Source organism: Pristis pectinata, chromosome 8, assembly GCF_009764475.1.
Source record: "Pristis pectinata isolate sPriPec2 chromosome 8, sPriPec2.1.pri, whole genome shotgun sequence".
In the NCBI taxonomy this organism is placed as follows: domain Eukaryota; kingdom Metazoa; phylum Chordata; class Chondrichthyes; order Rhinopristiformes; family Pristidae; genus Pristis; species Pristis pectinata.
Genome location: NC_067412.1, coordinates 94,045,928 through 94,068,447, shown reverse-complemented (window position 1 = coordinate 94,068,447; position 22,520 = coordinate 94,045,928). Strand labels below are relative to the sequence as shown.

The window sequence follows — 22,520 nt, the reverse complement described above, 5'->3', positions numbered from 1 at the left end:
ACAGTCGCTTTGAGCATCCTATGGACTCGGACCCCAAGATCCCTCTGATCGTCCACATTGCCAAGAGTCCTTACCATTAATACTATACTCTGTCATCATATTTGACCCACCAAGATGAACCACTTCACACTTATCTGGGTTGAACTGCATCTGCCACTACTCAGCCCAACTTTGCATCCTATCTATGTCCCTCTGTAACCTCTGACAGCCCTCCAAACTATCCACAACACCCCCAACCTTTGTGTCATCTGCAAACTTACTAACCCACCCCTCCACTTCCTCATCCAGGTCATTTATAAAAATCACAAAGAGCAAGGGTCCCAGAACAGATCCCTGAGGTACACCACTGGTCACCGACCTCCACTCAGAATACGACCCTTCAACAACCACTCTGCCTTCTGAGGGCCAGCCATTTTTGGATCCACACTGCAAAGTCCCCTTGGATCCCATGCTTCTTTACTTTCTCAATAAGCCTTGCATGGGGTACCTTATCAACCCCCTTGCTGAAATCCATATACACTACATCTACTGCTCTCCCTTCATGGATGTGTTTAGTCACATCCTCAAAAAATTCAATCAGGCTTGTAAGGCAGGACCTGCCCTTGACAAAGCCATGCTGACTATTTCTAATCATATTATACCTTTCCAAATGTTCATAAATCCTGCCTCTCAAGATCTCCTCCATCAGCTTACCAACCACTGAAGTAAGACTTACTGGTCTATAATTTCCTGGCCTATCTCTACTCCCTTTCTTGAATAACATCTGCAACCCTCCAATCCTCTGGAACCTCTCCTGTCTCCATTGATGATGCAAAGATCATCGTCAGAGGCTCGGCAATCTCCTCCCTCACCTCCCACAGCAGCCTGGGGTACATCTCATCCAGTCCCGGTGACTTATCCAACTTGATGCTTTCCAAAAGTTCCAGCACCTCCTCTTTCTTAATATCTACATGCTCAAGCTCTTCAGCCTGCTGCAATCGCCCAGATCTTTTTCCATAGTGAATACTGATGTAAAGTATTCATTAAGTACCTCCACTATTTCTTCCGGATCCACTGTTGCACTTGATAGGTCCTATTCTTTCGCATCTTATCCTCTTGCTCTTCACATACTTGTCGAATGCCTTGGGGTTTTCCTTAATCCTGCCCACCTTCTCATGTCCCCTTCTGGCTCTCCTAATTTCCTTCTTAAGCTCCTTCCTGTTAGCCTTATCCAGATCTCTAGCATTACCTAGCTCTCTGTACCTTTTGAAAGCTTTTCTTTTCCTTTTGACTAGATTTATTATCGCCTTTGTACACCACGGTTCCTGTATCCTATCGTAACTTCCCTGTCTCATTGGAACACACTTATGCAGAACTGCACACAAATATCCCCTGAACATTTGTCACATTTCTTCTGTACTTTTCCCTGAGAACATTTGTTCCCAATTTAACCTTCCAATTTCCTGCCTGAGAGCCTCATACTTCCCTTTACTCCAAGTAAACGTCTTTCTAGTCTGTCTGCTCCTATCTCTCTCCAATGCTATCGTAAAGAAGATAGAATTATGATAACTATCTCCAAAATGCTCTCCCACTGAGAGATCTGACACCTGACCAGGTTCATTTCCCAATACCAAATCAAGTACAGTCTCTCCTCTTGTAGGCTTATCTACATATTGTGTCAAGAATCCTTCCTGAACACACTTAACAAACTCCACCCCATCTAAAACCCTTGCTGTATGGAGATGTCAATTGATATTTGGGAAATTAAAATCTCCCATCACAACAACTCTGTCATTATCACACCTTTCTAGGATCTGCTTCCCTATCTGCTCCTTGATATCCCTGTTACTATTGGGCGGCCTATAAAAAACACCCAGTAAAGTTATTGACCCCTTACTGTTCCTAACCTCCACCCACAGAGACTCCGTAGACAGTCCCTCCACGACGACCACCTTTTCTGCAGCCGTGACCCTATCTCTGATCAACAGTGCCACTCCCCCACCTCTTTTGCCTCCCTCCCTGTCCTTTCTGAAACATCTAAAACCTGGCACTTGAAGTAACCATTCCTGTTCCTGAGCCATCCAAGTCTCTGTGATGGCCACCACATTGTAGCTCCAAGTATTTATCCAAGATCTAAGCTCATCCGCCTTGTTCACAATACTCCTTGCGTGAAAATAGACACATCTCAAACCGTCGGTCTGAGCGCGTCCCTTCTCTATCACCTGCCTGTCCTCCCTCTCGTACCGACTACAAGCTTTCTCTATTTGAGAGCCAAACACCTCTTCCCCAGTCTCTCCAGTTCGGATCCCACCCCCCAACAATTCTAGTTTAAACTCCCCCCAGTAGCCTTAGCAAACCTCCCCACCAGGATATTGGTCCCTCTGGGATTCAAGTCCAACCCGTCCTTTTTGTACAGGTCATACCTGCCCCAAAAGAGGTCCCAATGATCCAGAAATCTGAATCCCTGCCCCTCACTCCAATCCCTCAGCCACGCATTTAACCTCCACCTCATTCCTTTCCTATACCCACTGTCATTCGGCACAGGCAGTAATCCTGAAATTACTACCTTTGCGGTCCTGCTTCTCAACTTCCTTCCGATAGTTTTTTTTTCAGGACCTCATTCCTTTCCCTACCTATGTCGTTGGTACCAATATGTACCACGACCTCTGGCTGTTCTCCCTCCCTCTTCAGGGTATCTTGGACACGATCTGAAACATCCTGGACCCTGACACCTGGGAGGCAAACTACCATCCGAGTTTCCTTCCTGCGTCCACAGAATCGCCTGTCTGCCCACCAAACTATAGAGTTCCCTACCACTAGTGCCCTCCTCACTCCTTCCCTACCCTTCTGAGCCACAGGTCCAGACTCTATGCCAGAGGCACTGCCACTGTTGCTTCCCCCAGGTAGGCTGTCTCCCCCAACAGTACTCAAGCAGGAGTACTAAATGTCAAGGGGCATAGCCACAGGGGTACTCTCTAGTACCTGACTCTTCCCCTTCCCCTTCCCCATCCTGACTGTGACCCACTTGCCTGACTCCCATCGACCAAGTGTGACCACCTGCCCATAACTCCTTTCTATCACCTCTTCATTCTCTCTGACCAGACGAAGGTCATCGAGCTGCATCTCCAGTTCCCTAACGCAGTCCCTGAGGAGCTGCAGCTCGACACACTGGGTGCAGATGTGGCCGTCCTGGAGGCTGGGAGACTCCAGGACCTCCCACATCTGACACCGAGCACAGAAAACCCCACTCATTCTACTTCCTTTCCTCAAATCACCTATCTCACCTCACCCCTTTACTGCCTAAGCCCGTTGGGCCAAAGCCCAATCACTCTGCTCCCTCTCACTCCGCCGCCCGCTCTGACGCTACCTGCTGGTTATGGCGGTTTGCTTTTTAAACTGCCCCCGCGCTAACCGCTTACGTCACGTGCCTGCGCAGTCTTGCCCTGCTATTCCCGATTAGAGAGATAAAAAAACATAGCTGCTCCAAAGTCCAAAGTCCGCCGAAACGACCTGAAAACGAAACGAAAACGATTTGGCCCTCTGTTAATTATTTGGAAGCATGTTTTGTTAGTTAGGAATGTTATTCATATCTTTAAAATAAAACATTCTAAGTATTTCATGGTTTTGGTTTTAATGCAAAAATAATATTTCACATAGAAAAGTTTAATTTCATGAAAATCAAAAATATGCAGATGCTGGAAATTCAAATTAAAAGAGAAAATGCTGGAAACACTCAGCAGGTCAGACAGCATCTGTGGAAAGAGAAACAGTCAACATTTCAGATCTGGGATGAAGAGTCCCAAAGCTGGAACAGTAACTGTTCCTCTTTGCAAAGATGCGACCGGAACCGGCTGATGTTTCTACTTTTATTTTAATTTTGTGTTGTGCTTAAATATCAGGTGCATTGCATTTCAATAGATTAATATCCTGATAGCTTTGAGTACAACTACAACTTATAGAATGCCTGTTCTTTATGAGGAGGAGTGCACAGGAGATTTACCATACTTGATAAGCTGATTGTGTCCTTCTGTGCCATAATGACTCTATAGTACATTTTCCTTGAAAGATACCAGGGTAAGCAGCCTAACATATGTCATGACGCATAGTTGACTAGAATTCCAGGGCACTCAGAGCAATATTCCGGGGAATCAGCTTGTATTATACATTCTGAAAAATATAAAGCACCAAATGAAGAATTTAATAACTGTATTATTAGTCCATTTCTTTTTTATATTATACTCTAGAGATATTTTTATTACTTGAACGGATAGATGGAAAAATCCAACATGAATAAGTAATTCTTAAAATATTAAGAAGAAAATATGAACGAAGAAACAGTGAATGAATTGAGTTTGCATTTGATTACAGGAAAACAATTGTTTTCATTTTGTCTATCTGAATAAAAAACAAAATTATTGAAAGTCCACTTGTGCAAAATACTTGGAATATTCCTTTGCCTTGCACCCAATCATTCTCAAAGTTTCAACAGTTCTGAACCTGATATTCAAAAGTTAAACCCTTTGGAATTGGTATCCATGGTGACGAAAGCATTCTGCAAAGCTAAAACTATGTGTCATTTTTATCCATTCCCCTTTCAGCTAATTTTCCTCTTCTGAATGAAATGATTCCTGACCAGACACAATGTTACAGGCACAATTCATGTCCTGGCATCTAACCGAAGTTGACCTTCCCCTGTCAGATCATAAATACTGACAGCCCAGAACCTGTCCAAATCCAACGTATATCCTACATGTACAGTACATCCAGGGGGGGTTAGCAAGCAGCAAGTCTTGATACTTTCCATTCTAACCAAGATGGTCTGATTCCTACGACTGCCTTCTTATCATTACCCTGTTTGTAACAGAATGCCATGTGCCATGTTTCTATGCTTTGCCTGAGTTATTCTGTTCCTCTAACCATCTGGATTCTCGAAGCTAGAGTTGGCAAAAATACTGACCTATGTCAGACGACATAATAAGCAGCTTCAATTATATTCACAGTTGTGTGAGCTTGTTTGCTGGAAAGTGGAATTAGGCCACATTGCTTTTATTCAGCTAGCACAGACACAATGGGTTGAATGGTCACTTTCTGCAGAACAAATTTTCCTAATTAAGAAAGGTTGTTTGCCGTTATGTTATAATATCTGAAGGCCGGTCCATGTCCTTAAATCTTCATTTTTCCCTTGTCAAAATTTCATCATTATACTTCGAACAGCTTCATAAACAAGTCTGCATCCAAACTATGCGCACGATGCTCCCTTCATCCAACATTATGGTTCCAACTCTCAGCACACAGGTTGTATGCATATTGCTGGCACTGTGCATGCAACCCTCAGACCTCATCTGCAATAGTGGGCCTTTGAACAACTTGCTCATTGCTCTGTTATACGTCAGCCCTCGAATTTGGCCGTGCTTTTACACTTGATTTGAAACTACTTTAACATTTTGTGGGGCATTATCAAGGATCGATATTTGTTACTTTTTTCTTTTAATATTCTCTGTGGGGTGATAGTAGGAATGTAAAGTTTCTCTCTTGTTGCAGAAACTCGACGTATTGTATGAAGGTGACGATGTCCTTGATGGTGGCAGAGAATGACTCAGGACTTTGCTACAACAGTATGATCAGAAGTTTGGAGAAAGCTGAAATTACTAAAAGCAAAGAGATCTTCTGCCCAGACATTGAAGACTTCATCACGGCTGATCGAGATCTTGATATCGTTTGGTATAAGGTAAAAACGATCACTTTGCTTGAATAAATCAAAGCAATTGCTGTAACATAGAAGGCGTTTGTAGTGGAAGTTTGTCCTGATATCACATTCCCTTCATTAAAATGATGTAAGCTGTGCATTATTAAATATCCGCCAGAGGTTGTCCAGTTCCTCGTTACATCCTTCTTCCTTGTTATCATGAGTCTAATCACTATTTAAACTCACGACATACCACTGAATATTTCTATGCCAACTTTTTCTCTTCAGTCTCGCACTTTCAGCTGAATGGATGTTGCAATAGTGATCAATTAGCTCTGGGAGACAGGTTTTTGAAGACACTCTTCGAACATTTTACCATCTTGTATGGCAAAATAACATCAGAATAGGCCTTTCATTCCCTGGAACTGGTGCCAGCTTTCAATTAATAAACAAATGTGGACAAGCTTAAGGGGAGACTAGATCGGGCAAGGAGTCTAGATCGGGGAAAGTTGCAGTACAAAAGGCCATTCAGCCCATTGCCTCTCTGCCAGCTGAAAGAGTTCTACAGCCCAATCTCATTTACCAGCCATGACGCCATAACCTTGCAGAGACACAATGAGGTGAATGGCCATCTGTACTGTAACTTTCCCTAATGCCATTGTATTTGTCCAATCTCACTTCCTCTTTAATGTATTTATGGCTGTTGATTAATTGGACCAGTGACTCCAGCTCCAGGGAATGAGTAGTCTATTCCTGTGCCTAAATTGTCCACATAAAAACCTGTTGCCTGGCACTACCCAATAAGCGCAATGACATCCACAGAGCATGACAGGTGTCCATTTGTGTACATTTTAAATGTGATGGGGATTTCTGTCTTTACCAAAGCACTGTCTAGTCCCCACTATCCTACGAATGAATTTAAAAATAACCAGCACCCTTGTTATTCCTTGTATTACCTTAAATCTCTGCTGCCTAGTTATTGACCTTTCTGCTAACAAGAGTGGGACCTTCTTACTTATAATTCTAGGCCTCTCATTACGTGTTGATTAGGTTAAATGAATATTGGAAGAGGTCCTGTAGACTTGTACATTTGGACTTGTCAGGTGAAAAGCCCTGATTCTGTGCTGTAAACTCAGTAGAAATTACATTATAGAATCAACCTAAATTCATCAACTGAACCTGGGCAGGTTTGAGTGTCTTGAGGTTAGGTTATGAGACCAGAAAACAGAGATCTGAACCAATAATCTGAAAGCAACAGTTCAATTCCACCAGAATAGCTGAGGAACTTAAATTCAAGTAATTGTGAATTTGGAATCAAAAATGTGTTATCGGTATTGAAGCTATTGGATTGTCACCAAAAATCCTTTGGGTTTGCTGTCGTCTTGGTGGAAGGAGGTTTGCTACCCTTGACCAATGTGGGCCTCAATGTGGCTCCTCAACCACCAATGTGCTTGACTCTTAGCTGCCAGCTGCAATGAACATAGGGAGTGATAATTGTCAGCCTTACTAGTGTTGTCCACATCCTGCGTAAGAAGAAAGTTCTCTCACATTGTGAGAAAAGTTTCTGTGGGGTCTGCTTCAGCTTGTTATTACTACAATTACAATGTGGAAGTGGTTGCTGCTATAATTTGTGAACTGTACAAACTATGTTATTAGAAATGCAGCACAGAGGAAATTGAAAATAGATTTGGAGGAATTATGTACATGGGAAAGGATATACATGTGGAGGTGTAAGATAATGCATAATGTCATGGGAACCAGAGAGTTGCACACATAGTGGAAACAAATGAAAAATAGAATTACTGGCTAGAAGTATCCAACCAATGTGAAGCTGTTAAAAAGGCAGATCAGATCCCATTGTTTCACTGTGGCACTCTGGGACTTAAAGCTTAATATTGTAAAGATGGGTGGAAAGAAACTGAGTTTGAGTTTAATGATCAAAGGAGTTCTGAGAGACAACTTGACATTGAACTCTTTCTGACAAAAATCATGATTATTGTAGATGCAGGGTTTTGCTTTAGCTATGATGGCAGAGATAGAGGATTTAAATTTGAGACAATTAAACCCCATGCAAGACCAAGAATTTCTTTCACTTGCAGATCTTCCATCACAGTTTACAAGTGTTCCTTTTGATGATTATCTAACAAGATGCAATGCTGCAGGATATGAGGATAAATTCATTCAGGCGGTGATTAAATAGTTATGAGCCTTTGTTTTTTTGTTCTATACTCTCGATGTACATGCTGGCAAATACCCATCCCTAATTGTCCTTAAAAGGGTGGCTCACCACGATCCTCCTGAATCAATGCAAGGATGGTGATATATTATCACTTCAATATCATGTGTGATTGATGTGGAATGCTGTTGAAAATGGGAAGGATTACGTTGGTAGCCTTAAAATTTTGGCATATTAATCTGATGTGGGTCATGCTTTTTTTTTGGGATTTGGAATTTGGTGCTACAAAGACCTTTATAGTCTTGTGCAATGAATGACTAGATCCAATGGATTTTGAGGTGACCGAAGAGGATCTACAGACTTAGCTATTGGAGCTTGACAGGGCAGGTGTGTGGGTTGATTTGGTTCTTGCACACTTCTTCCCCCTGCTTGTGCGTGGCCTCCATGGGCTCCTGTCAAGTCAACTCAAAGCTCTCACTGATTTCCAGGATACTTCTTAACCAGTTGGAGTTGTTCTGGGTTAGGGATTCCCATGAGTTGAGTGAGGGGGTTACACATTTTTAAGAAGACTTTGAGAGCCCACCCACTTCACTAAGCAAAGCATGATCATATTCTCTTGTATGGATTGATATCAGTAAAATGAAGCATAAATGCAAAGCTGATCTGAAATTCATCTGAATGATGCCGTGCATCTGACTCCTTAAGTATTATGATCAGAACCTTCACGTTGCCTACAACTGCACTGCTGGTGGAAGGGTTGGGTGTGAATACTTAAGTCATTGAATGAGGTGCTGATCAGTACTTACAACCACAAAATAAAACTGTGAGACCATCACCAGCTCTGATAGAGGGACTTCCATTCCTCACATGTGATAATGGCATAACTCTAAAGGAAAATACTGCAGATGTTAGAAAGCTGAAATTAAGTAGAAAATGATTGAAAGACTTCGTTGGCCAGTCAGCAGCAATGGAAAGAGAAACTGAGTTCAAAATTTCATCAGGTTTTCAGGAAGAATCATTAACCTGAAACACTAAGTTTCTTTTCTCTCTCCACAGACACGATCTATGCCAATGACAATGAATTCATTACCAAAGCTTGATCCTCTTTCGACTATTTACAAATATCTTCTGATTGGTTCACCTTCTTCATTCTCTTGTGGAGGAATTAGTGGCAGAAAAAGTTGACTGCTGTCGTGCAGAATAAGTGTGTGATAGAGTAGTGCACGTACCTTAAAATTTAATTTTTATATTTCCATTCCATCGATATTCAGAAATATTGAAAACCTTCACAGCTCTGACAGTCAGAAAAGCTGGATACAGGGCTTTCATGTCTGTCAGAGGTGTTTCCTGGGTGGGGTTAGGGTGAGATTACTTCTGGTCCACCCACATCACCCAGCTGACGTATTCAAGGCCTTATTGCCGCTTGGGGCCTCAGCAAGTTTATCCTCCCAGATCTGGAGTAATTAAGTTTTGGGAAAAGGGAAAGGAAAAGTGGTGGATCCAACTCAGAAATGACCTTCAAATGAAAAAATGCAAGATAGGGTCACATAGATGAAATTCTGATAGCAAACCATTATCGAACTATAGAAAGGATGTCATTAAGCTGAAAAGGGTACAGAAAAGATTCGTGAGGATGTCACCAAAACTGGAAGGTTTGAGTTACAAGGAGAGGCCGGATAGGCTGGGAATCTTTATCTTGCAGCATAGGAGACTGAAGGGTGATGTTATAAAGGATTATAAAATCATGAGGGGTGTCGATAAGGTGGATGGTGACAGTCTTTTTCCCAGGGTAGGGAATCTACAAGGAGAGGCCATAGATTGAAGGTGAGAGGGGAGAAATTTAAAGGGAACCTGAGGGGCAACTTTTTCACACAGAGGATGGTGGGTGGATGGAACGAGCTGCCAGAGGAAGCTGAAGAGGCAGGTACAATTACAATGTTTAAAAGACATTTAGATAGGTACATGGATAGGATAGAGGGACATGGGCCAAATGTAGGCACATGGGACTCACTTGGATGGACATCTTGGTCAGCATGGACGAGTTGGGCCAAAGGGCCCGATCTCGTGCTGTATAACTCTATGGCTCTATGACATTGTATCGAAATAAATGAGTTCTTTGTTCATTCCCTTGTTAACATAGGAATGCTTGCCAAAATCATGGAGGAATACTATCTTGCAAAAGAGGAATATCCTTGTGATCCAAGAGGTTGAAGAGGAGGATTTGGGAAATTACACCTGTGAACTGAAATACAAAGACAAGCTGGTGAGAAGAACGATTGAATTAATAGTTACAGGTGAGGGATTTCTCTTTTATTATGAAATGGAACAAAATGATGTCCGGTATTTCATACTTGACCCTGTGATAAGATGGTAATGTATCTTCTGTTCCTTTAAAGAGTGGCACTAGCATTTGTTTGGAATTGGAACTGGAATTGGTTTATTATTGTCACATGTACCGAGGTCCAGTGAAAAACTTGTTTTGCGTACCATTCACAAAGATCAATTTATTTTTATATCTTTATTAGTCACATGAACATCAAAATGCACAGTGAAATGCATCTTTTGCGTAGAATGTTCTAGGGGCAGCCCGCAAGTGTTGCCACAACTTCCTAACCCGTATGTCTTTGGAATATGGGAAGAAACCGGAGCACCCGGAGGAAACCCACGCAGACAACGTACAAACTCCTTACAGACAGTAGCAGGAATTGAAACCGGGTCACTGGCACCGTAAAGTGTTACACTAACCCCAACACTACCGTGCTTGCATTGAAGTAGTACAAGATAAAGAGATTTGGAGAGGGAGATTTGAAAAGAGGTATGTCTCTGTACTTGTGCTCGGGAGTATCACCTTGCAGGAGTCTAGAAGAGGTACATTTGCAAGTTGTTAATAGTTGATTGGCTTATTGGCTGGTTAACAGCAGCCAATAAAGCAGCTGTTTTGGAGTGGCCATTGTGTGAGTGGGCCAGTGTTAGAGTGGGGAGCTGAGGCTTTGGTGAGAAGAGGTGGAGGTTAAGGAATTGGTGAATTGGAGCAAGAGTGGGAGATTTAAAAAGAATTGAGTCTCCTTGTTTGTGAGTTTCACTTGCAGGAATTTAAGAGGTGAGTCAGCTAATTGTTAGTTAATAGGTGATTGGCTAATTAGCTAATCATCAGCAGCTAATAAAAAGTTAGGGTCAAGTGGAGCAGCCATTTTGAGAGTGAATACCAGGCTTCAGTGAGGAGGGTGAGCAATGGTAAGGTAAGGTGAAGGCAGGTTCTTATTAATTTTTTTCTGTCATGCTCCTCCTGTGCAATGTGGGAACTTGGGGAGGTTGCCAGTGTCCCTGATGACTGCAGGAAGTGTGTCTAGCTGCAGCTCCTGACAGACTGCGCGATGGCACTGGAGCTGCACCTGGATTCACCTTGGAGCATCTGCCATGTTGAGAATGTGGACAGTATGTTTAGTGAGTTGGTCACACTGCAGTTTAAAGGCCTAGGGAAAGATAAGGAATGGACGACCAACAGGCAGAGCAGTAGCAGGAAGGTAGTGCAGGAGTCCCCTGAAGTCATCTCCCTCCAAAGCAGATATATTGCTTTGAATACTGTTGGGGGATATGGCTCATTGGGGGAAGGCAGCAGTAGCCAGGATCATGGCACCATGAGTGGCTCTGCAGCACAGGAGGGCAGGAAAAAGAGTGGCAGAGCTATGGTGGTAGGGGATTCCACTGTAAGGGGAATAGATAGGAGCTTCTGTGTCCTCAAATGGACTCCTGATTGGTGTGTTGCCTCCCAGGTGCAAGGATCAGGGATGTCTGAGTGGCTGCAGAGCATTCTGGAAGAGGAAAGTGAACAGCCAGCTGTCATGGTGCGTGTAGGTACCAATGATATAGAAAAAAAGTGGGATGAGGTCCAACAAGCTGAATTTAGGGAGATAGGAGATGAATTAAAAAGTAGGACCTCAAAGGTGGTAATCTCAGGATTGCTACCTGTGCCACGTACAAGTCAGAGTAGGAGTAGCAGCATAGCTAGGATTAATGTGGCTTGAGCAGTGGGGCAGGAGGGAGGGTTTTTGATTCCTGGGGCATTGGAAGCAGTTCTGGGGGAGGTGGGACCATTGCAAACTGGACAGTCTACACCTGGGGAGGACTGGGATCAGTGTCCTAGGGAATTGTTTGCTAGTGCTGTTGGGGAGGGTTTGAACTAATATGGCAGGGAGATGGGAATCCATGCAGAAAGAGAAGCAATGCGGAGACCAGAGCAAAAGTTGGTAAAGAGAAAAGTGAGAGTGGTGTACAGGGAAGTCAAAGGTTACTAGATTCTTAAAAACAATGTATGTCAGGGCACTTTATCTGAATATCCAGAGTATTTGAAACAAGGTCAGTGAACGTGGCACAAATCAGTACAAAGGGATATGATTTAGTGGCCATTATAGAAATATGGTTGCAGGGTGGAGATGAGTGGGAATTAAATATCCAAGGGTATCGGGTAATACAGAAAGATAAGAAGGAAAGTGAGGTGGGGTAGTGCTCTTAAGAATGAGATCAGGATTATAATGAGAGGTGATACAAGATCTAAGGAATAGAATGCTGAATCCATCTGGGTAGAGATTAGGAATAGTAAAGGGAGAAACAAATCCCTGGTGGGAGTTGTCTATAGGACACAGAATAATAACATTATAGTGGCACAGGCAATAAACCAAGAAATATTTGATGCATGTAAGAATGGAATGGCAGTTATCATGGGAGACTTGAACTTCCACATAAATTCGGTGAATCAAGTTGGTCGATGCAGTCTTGAGAACTTGATCAAATGCATCCATGATATGGCATGAGTGATCCTACAAGGGAAAATGTTATCTTAGATCTGGTCCTGTAAAATGCCACAGGTAAGCATATGGAGGAATTTAAAATAGACATGTGGGAGGAAGGGGTTAGATAGACTTAGGTGAGGTTTAAAGGTCGGCACAACATTGTGGGCCAAGGGCCTGTATTGTACTGTTCTGATTCTATGAAAATTAACGATCTTGTAGTTCAGGATCCTTTTGGAGAGTGATCATAGTATGAGTGAATTTTTCATACAAATGGAGGGTGCAATAGTTACACCTAAAACCAGTGTATCACGTCTAAACAAGGGAGACTTCAATGGGATGAGGGAGGAGTTGGTTAGCATAGACTGGGAACACAGGCTATATGGTGGCACAGTGGAAGACTTTCAAAGATTTTTCACGGTGCTCAATAAAAGTGTATTCCAGTTAAAAGCAAGGACAGTAAGGGTGGGGAGAGCCAGCCTTGAATAACTAAGGACATAAAAGAAGGCATCAAGCTAAAAGCTCATGCATACAAGTCGCTGAGTAGTGGGAAACTGGAAGATTAGGAAATCTTTAAAAAGAAACAAAGAACCACTAAGCAAGCAATAAGGAAAGGGAAGATAGATTATGAAAGTAAACTGGCACAAAATATTAAAAACATAGTAAAAGATTTTATTAAGCAGAAAAGGGTGGCTAAAGTGAATGTAGGTCCTTTGGAAGATAAGGGGGAATTAATATTGGGTAATGTGGAAATGTCCGAGGCCTTGAACAACTATTTTGTGTCGGTCTTCATGGTGGAGGACATGTCTAACATGCCAAAGAGATTTTATGGATGAGATGGGAGGTGAGGACCTTGATACAATCACTGTCACTAAAGAGGTAGTGATGAGCAAACTAGTGGACCTAAAGGTAGACAAGTCTCCTGGTCCTGATGGGATGTATCCCAGTGTACTAAAAGAAATGGTGGAAGTTATAGTGGAGGCATTTGTGATGAGTTACCAAAATTCACTGGAGTCTGGGCAGGTCCTGGTGTATTGGGAGACAATGAATGTCATGCCACTCTTTGGAAAATGTAGGCAAAAGGCAGGTAACTATAGGTCAGTTAACTTAACATCTGCAGTTGGGAAAATGCTTGAAGCTATCATTAAGGAAGAAATGGTGAGACATCTGGATGGAAGTAATTCCATCAGACAGACAGACACATGGATTCAGATGGGGCAGGTCCTGTTTGACAAACTTACTGGAGTTCTTTGAGGATATAATGAGTGCAGTGGATGGAGGGGAACAGGTGAATATTGTATACTTGGATTTCCAAAAGGTGTTCGATAAGGTTCCATAAAAGATTTATCCATAAAATAAGGATGCATGGAGTTGGGGGTAACTCCAATGGATAGAGGATTGGTCAACCAATAGAAGGCAGAGTTGGGATAACTGGGTGTTTCCCTGGTTGTTGATCAGTGGTGAGCAGAGTGCTGCAGGTATCGGTGCTGGGCCTGCAACTGTTCATGATGTACATCAACAATTTGGAAGAGGACTGAGTGTAGCATATCTGTTTGCTGATGACACTAAATTGAGTGGGAAAAGCAAATTGTGCAGGGGATACAGAGATATAGGCTAAGTGAGTGGGCAAGGGTCTGGCAGATGGAGTACAATGTTGGTAAATATGAGGTCATCCACTTGGGAAGAAAAAATAGATCAGATTATTATTTAAATGGAGAAAGACTTGTCCAAATGCCTTTTCATCTATGTCCCTTCTGGAATGCTTGCAACAAAGTTGGAACAATGAAATGAACGTAGAACATCATGAGATGACTAGTGTTTCATGGGTGAATATTTTAAAGGAACATTTTGCTTTTTATTTATTTGACATCATGGGGAACATGTTGCTTGGAATACATGGTCAATTGTAGAGCAGAAGATATTCACTTATTCAAACTGCACAACATTTTGACTGGTTATCTCAAAGCCTTCCTGCTGGGATTGGCTCTTCAACTGGACCAATTAAACCTTCATTCTTAAGAAAGAAGACCATGTCTGACCATTTATAACAGCTCTATGCAATTAAGAATGTATTTATCACAAACATGATAAATATTGAACAACAAGCAAAATGCTGGAGGAGCTCAGCAGGTCAGGCAGCATCTGTGAAGGGAAATGGACAGTTGATGTTTCAAGTTGAGACCCATCCCCAGCAGATCTGCTCTCCCCATCTCCCCCCACACCTGTCTATCACTATCTCTCACCTGCATCTACCTAACACCACCCAGTGCCCACCCTCCCTCCCCTCATTTCTCCACCCAACAACACTGTTTCTCTCCCTCCCTATGTATTGGGCTTCCCCTTTTCCCTTCAGGACTGAAGATAAGTCCTGACCCGAAACATTGACTGCCAGCTTTTCTCCATGGATGCTGCCTGGCCTGCTGAGTTCCTCCAGCATCTTTTTGTTTTTTCACTTAACTCATCCCTTTGGCAATTTTGTGTGGGTGTGGGCCTTCTCTGTAAATGCCAGTGGATAAAGAAATAGCCACAGATGTGGGATTCTAAAAGTAAGTGATAGTAATTTAGTAAGAGAACCTTGGGCATTTCTTCTCTCAATTTTACCATTGCCATCCCAGTTGGCATTAAATTACTTGGCACAAGCAAGCTTGTCTAATTGGCATGACTCAGTGCAGTTACAAATTGACCTGACAGGAGTTGTGAAGACTACTTGGTTGTCTTTATCCAGGGCTCTGTCTGCATTTTGGACAAGGAGCTTCTCTGAAGTTTTAGAAATTTGATGCAGTTGTGGCTTGGGTCAATGTATTCTCAAAATGAAATGATGGGTTGAAACGTGGATATGTAAGCAAGCTTCAACCTCCCTGAGCTGAGGTAGGTCTTTAAAATGCATCCTGGCATTGACTAACCATCTGATCCTGACAGTTGGAAAGAATGCAATGTTTCCCAGCACATTGGATTCCACTCCATTTGAGGGCAAAATTATTGACAAGCCAAATGTACACATTCTGCAGTAATGACATTTCCAAAAGAGTTCATGTTTTGGTTTATTAATAGAATATATGCACTGCTTATGCTTTTAAAGTGTTGAATTACTTATGACTTTCAAGAAGATCACAGGAGCACTTTGCATGACCTACAAGTTGCTGTTAGTGCTAAATCTACACTGAATTGTTTTTATTTATTGATTTCTGAGATCATGGCATCACAGGAAAGGCCAGCATTTATTGTCCATCCCTAATTGTCCTTTAATTCTTTGGTTGATGTTCTTCCACAATACTGTTGGATATGGAGTTCCAGAATTTATACCTAGGGATGATGAAGAACTGACAGTTCATTTCTAAGTCAATATGGTGTGTAACTTACAGGAAGCGGTGTTCCCATATACCTGCAGCCCTTGTTCTTGGTAGTAGAGGTTGTTTCTTTGGGAGGTTCCAGCAGTGTGGCCTAGGCAAGTAACTGCTGTTCATTTTATAGGGGGTATGTACTGTAGCCCCTGTGGTGAAGGGAACAAATGTTTAGGGTGGTTGATGGAGTGATGATCAAGCATACAAGCAACACTTGGGTGGTGTTAAGCTTCATGAGTTGTTGGAATTGCACTCATCCAGGCAGGTGGAGAATCTTTTATGTCCTGTAGAAGGCAAAAAGCCTCCAGGAAGTCAAGAGGTGAATCACTCACCACAGGATATCCAGCTTCTGACCTCTTGTTGCTACTGTATTTGTGGCTAAACTGGTTGAGTTTCTGGTCAATCCTGACTTTAGGACATTGGTGGTGGGGGAACTTCACAAAGGTAATAGCATTACTGAACCTCCAACAAGGGTCTCTATTCCTAATCATGTCATGTGGATGTGAAGGGTAGGTAATTGTATTCTCTTGTTGGCAATGATCATTGCATGGCACTTCTGTGGTAAGAATGTTACATGCCTCATCACCCCTGCTTCTATATTGTCTAGTTCTTGCAGGCATGACATTCTTTTGCTGAGGAGTTGCAAATGGAATTGAGCACTGATGTCCTGGAGGTATGACTGCCAACAATGACAAACATCTTCCTTTGAGAGCTATGACTCCAACTACCAGAGTGGTTTTCCCCTTGACAGACAGTTATACAGGACCCTGATGCCACACTTGGCCAAATGCAGTCTTGATGTCACTTTCACCTCCCCTTTTAACTTTATCCATGTCTGGACCAAGGCTGAGATAGTCTGGAGCTGAGCTGTCCAGGTGAAACCCAACCTTGGCGGTGGTGGCCAAGTTATTGGTGAGGAAGTGCTGCTCCACAGAACTATTGATGACCTCTATTGATTCTTTCCTTCTAATTCCCCAGTATTGGAACAATGCCTATCTAATTTGCTATTGAGTACATGCAGTAGTACAATAATGATGTACAATTATTGTACAGTAGTACAATAATTGTACTTCTATCCAAAGTGATATGAATTGGGTGAGACAAGCTGCACACTTTCAATATTGGAACAATCCTGCCTTCCTGTACCAACATAAATCTTCCAATATTTATACCAGTGCAGTGCCAAGAGGAGCTAACATCCTGGCTGATATCCAAAAAGTCTTGAACAGCCAGTAAGGTCAAAAGCAGACTCCCAGGAGGTGCATACTAAACCACAATTGTACAATGCTGTGAGAGGAGATGCAAGTTGTACATTCTTCAACATTTCTGAGACAACTTTAAGATTTGCTTTTAATAAAATTTTCAGAAGAAAAATTGTCTTGATTTAATTTTATAACACAAGGGTTTGAGGAAGGTATAACAGATTTTATGCAACTCTGGTACAATTCAATTACTTTAATTTATCCCACTCCAGAGACTTGTACACAGGATTGTAGGCAGACACTTCAATGTACTGCAGTAGGACAGCTACATAGTCAGAGGTCATGAGGTACTAAACCAAGGCTCTGTCTGCCCTCACAAGTGGACACAGAAGGTGCAATGCACTATTTCAAAGAAGGGCAAGTGTAATATCCCCGGTGTCCTGTCCAAGGTTTAACCCTCAATCAACTTCATTGCACCAAACCACAATGTCTTCATTGAATAATCATTTGTGGGAGCTTATTGTATACAAATTGACTGCTGTTTCCAGCATTACAGCAATGACTATGAATCGAACATCAGCTGTAAAATGCTCTGGGATAGCCTATGGGTATGAAAGGCGACCTGGGGATGCAAGTCTTTTGTTCTTCAGCACATACATTGCCTTTGGGTAGGCAGCTTTGAAGTCAGCCTTAGACGCCCATTGATAGGAAAGTAAAATATTACAGGTGCTGGAAAACGAACACAAAAAGAGACAATGCTGGAGATATTTAGTAGATCAGGCAGCATATACTGATTTTGATGGGAAAGTGCTTTAGACATTTCACACATAATGGCCAAATATGTTGCTGCTGTAACACCACTTGAATACCAGAATTAAATAATTTCTTTGAAAGATGGCTGAAGTCCTGATAAAGGGTCTCGACCCGAAATGTCCACTGCCCATTTACCTCCATAGATGCTGCCTGACCTCCTGTGTTTCTTTAGCTCTTTGTGAGTGGCTAAGTTTGTTCCTAATGTTTTGTTTCTTGTTATAACTAAAACCATGGAAACTACAGGACAATCCACAATCAAATCAATTTATTTTTCTGTCCGTCTGGTTGAAAGAGAAACAAATTGTTCTCATTTTTCCAGAATTTCCAGTTCATTTATTAATTATAATTCCACCTGAAAGTGATATAAATGGAAACATTTGGAGAAGCTCACAAAAATATGTTAAGCTAAATGGCGTTCTACCTTTGCAATGCATTAAGTTTTGGTTCAGTAGGATGTTCCTTTGGTCCAGGAAAGGTTGACCATTATGTCTTCCAACTGCATCTGATGCATTTTGTTTTTGAAGTGTGAGGAGGTTCATTGGAATCATAAAATCCAGTCATAGCAGATGCATGAATGAAAGTTTTAACGGTGGACTCTTTCTAATCAACTGCAAATCTAAAATCCTCGGGTGCAGCCTGCAGACTATTATGGCTGTTATATTAAAGAGTAATGCAAAAAGTTTTTTGGTCAATCTAATCTAAGTTCCAGCTCTGAAAATAGGAATTCCCCACTTGTCTCAGAACATAAGATAGAAGAACTTCTACGTGGCAAAGCTTTACACTGTCACAGGGAGCTCCAAAGTGCTCTACAGCTAATATAGTCTTTGTTAAGCAGGCACTGTTGTACTGTAGAAAAAGCAATTGCCAATGTGTGCATATCAGGTGTTCTTGCTAACCTTTTCACATTATATCACTTCATGTTGATGATTTTACGTCATAGAATAGAACATAGAAAACCTACAGCACAGTTCAGGCCCTTCGGCCCACAAAGCTGTGCCAAACATGTCCCTACCCTAGAATTTACTAGGCTTACCCATAGCCCTCTTCTTCTCAGCTCCATGTACCTATCCAACAGTCTCTTGAAAGATCCTATCGAATCTGCCTCCACCACCGTTGCCGGCAGCCCATTCCACGCACTCACCACTCTGAGTAAAAAAAAAAGCATAGAACCATAGAAAACTACAGCACAGAAAACAGGCTATTTGGCCCTTCTAGTCTGTGTCGAAACATTATTCTGCTAGTCCCATTTACCTGCCCCCAGCCCATACCCCTCCAGACCTCTCTCGTCCATGTATCTATCCAATTTACTCTTAAAAGTTAAGAGCGAGCCCGCATTTACCACATCAGCTGGCAGCCCATTCCACACTCCCACCACTCTGAGTGAAGAAGTTCCCTCTAATGTTCCCCCTAAACCTTTCCCCTTTCACCCTGACATCTCCCCTATACCTACTCCCCAGCGTCTTAAACCTATGTCCTCTGGTGACCACCATTTCAGCCCTGGGGATAAGCCTTTGACTATCCACCCGATCAAAACCTCATCATCTTATATACCTCTGTCAGGTCCCCCCTCATCCTCCGTCGCTCCAAGGAGAAAAGGCCAAGTTCCCTCAACCTACGTTCACAAGGCATGCTCTGCATTTCCAGGCAGCATCCTAGTAAATCTCCTCTGCACCCTTTCTATGGCTTCCACATCTTTCCTGTAGTGAGGCGACCAGAACTGAGCACAATACTCCAAGTGGGGTCTGACCAGGGACCTACATAGCTGCAACAATACCCCTCGGCTCCTAAGTTCAATTCCCCGATTGATAAAGGACAATACACCATATGCCGCTTTAACCACAGAGTCAACCTGCGCAGCCGCTTTGAGCGTCCTATGGACTCAGACCCCGAGATCCCTCTGATCCTCAGATTCTCATTCTTTCATATGCTCATGAGACTGTTATGCCAATAACATTGCCTTCGTCCATCTCCATGTGCATTTAATGTTACATCACATAATGCTCTGGAAGTGAATTATAGCACAAAAGAAAAGCCTTGGCGTCAGTGTTTAATAACTCACTTCTTTTGTGTGGGAATGTTTCTTTTCTACCTCATCAGATGAGACATTCTAAGCAATTGCCATTTACTGACACATGTAGACTAATGCTTGACTTGAAAGGGATTTACATATGAAGGGGAAGATGAGCAGATTTTTGTACATTGAATTATGATTTGGAATGTGCCGTCTGAAAGGGCAGAGGAAGCAGATTCAGAATGAACTTTATAAACCGGATAAATACTTGAAGGGGAACAAATGGCAGGGCTACGGGGAGAGAAGGGGGTGTGATTTTAATTAGATTGTTCTCTCAAAGAGCCAATGCAATGGCCAAATGATTACTTAGTGTGCTGAATGATTCCATATGCAAATCCTGTTGCATGAGATATTCTTGCAGTTAATGCAGACCTTTCTATCTTACTGAAGAGTTTCAGTAAATTTAGTTTATTAACTAAATATCACAGCATTACTTTATAGCATTGGCATTTATGTGATTTGGCTTTGTGACTTAAAGAGAGACAATATTATGTTGTCAATAATAGCTCAAATCTTAAGTTGCATACCTGCTTCATTGCTAAAGTCCATCAGCGGCTGAAAAATACATGAACTGAAATATGAAATGCCTATAGATCTTAAACCCTACACAAATTAATCAAATGCAAACAGGCTCAGTGAAGTTTCTGGTATGTTTGAAGGCAGTTTCATTTCTTTCATATTGAAATTCATCATGGTGTCCTGCTGTGTCAGCATTGTTTGAAAGGATTATTTGCTTATTCCTTTATATAACCTGATTTCTAGTTTATCTCCTTTCAATAGATTCTGTATTTTATCAATTTCCAAATTGTATGATACATTATGCATTCTGGAAAATAAGATGAATATTTAATACTAGTTTTCTCACCAGAATCAATTTTACACATTGTCCTTGTTGCAACGTTCATTGAAGTTTTATTAATTGATGAAAACAAATCTATTCTGTTACTGTTCAAGCTTTTACTGCAACATTCTCCATTGATGTTGGCTACAAAAGGTCGCATTACATAAACAGATCCATACCTCCTGCCTTAATGAATGAACAGAACGGTATCCTGCAATCTATTAATTCCCTTCTTAGCATGATCTTTTGCGATGGAAACTATATCAGGTTTTCTTTTATATTTCACGGTGTAGTAAATACCACATTCCCATCTATATCCTTCAGGCTAAACAACGCTTGAATATGTTTCCAATTACCCAGAAGTGAAATTGTACAGTAAGAAATTAAAAGTGCAAGATTTGGCTTACCTTGTATACAAGTTATTTCAAAACCTCAAGGCATGAAACTTTCAGTATTTTCTTTCATAATTTTAGAGCTTGTTAAATTGTTGCATAGTAAAGAAATCAATAGAACCTCCCTCAGATACTCAGGTTTGTGGAACGAACTGCATTACTGCCTGGAAATTGAATTGCTTGACAAGGTATTTCAAGTTCAAAGTGATTGAAAATGTTCCCTGAAGTGATGAGATGTAACAAGCATTTCATGCAATGATGGAAATTCAACCATCTACTTCTAGGTATCGCCTAACAACCCAGTATGGTCAAGCACACAAAAATGTCAGTCCTCATTTTAGGACATTGGAGGGAAAGTTGGACAAAGCTGTTCTAAAATTGATGCAATCACGAAGAAGGCACACCAGCAGCTCCACTTCATTAGGAGTTTGAGGAGATTTGGGATGTCACCAAAGCCTCTTGTAAATTTCTATGGATGTACAGTGGAGAGCATTCTGACTGGTTGTATGACCGCCTGGTATGGAGGCTTCAATGCACAGGATTGCAAGAGTCTGCAGAGGGTTGTAGACTCAGCCAACTCCATCACAGGCACAACCCTCCCCACCATCGAGGATATCTTCAAGAGGCGGTGTCTCAAGAAGGTGGCATCCATCACTAAGGACCCTCACCATCTGGGACATGCCCTCTTCTTGCTACTACTATTGGGGAGGAGGTACAGGAGCCTGAAGACCCGCACTCAGTGATTCAGGAACAGCTTCTTCCCCTCTGCCATCAGATTTCTGAATGGTCCATGAACTCTACCTCATTATTCCTTTTTTGCGCTATTCATTTATTTTGTAATTTAATATTTTTGCATTGTACTGCTGCAAAACAACAAACTTCACGTTATGAGACTGATAATAAATCTGATTTGAGGAGCAGCCATCACTAGTTAATCTCAGAATGTTAGACTGAGATCCCTGTGAGGTAAATCCTCTACTTTCCCCTTTCCGCCCTTCGTTTATCTAGCTTCCCCTTCCAGCCATTGCACACTCAGTTTCCCTCTGAACCACACCCTGCTCCTTGCATCCCCACATTTTCCTCAACTCCACTCTTGCGCTTCTACTCCTCTTGCTCTCCAGCCCTCCCAAAAAACCTCGTTGTCCATTCAATGCAATTGGTCAAAGCCTCCGGAAAAGTTTCAGGTGGCCAGTTGTTTGTTTGCATTTGGCTGAAGAACTCCTCCCTGGTAA

At 42.0% G+C, this 22,520-nt stretch overlaps 1 protein-coding gene across 2 annotated transcripts in view; it reads left to right on the top strand.

Annotated features, from left to right (window-relative positions):
- The window catches only part of LOC127573039 (X-linked interleukin-1 receptor accessory protein-like 2), an 840,978-nt gene that overhangs the window by 479,221 nt on the left and 339,237 nt on the right, over positions 1 to 22,520 (top strand). For both annotated transcript variants that reach the window (XM_052020817.1, XM_052020818.1), the window contains exons 4-5: positions 5,521 to 5,707; positions 9,982 to 10,135. In XM_052020817.1, coding sequence (XP_051876777.1) covers positions 5,521 to 5,707; positions 9,982 to 10,135 — 341 coding nt within the window. The remainder of the gene's footprint in view (positions 1 to 5,520; positions 5,708 to 9,981; positions 10,136 to 22,520) is intronic.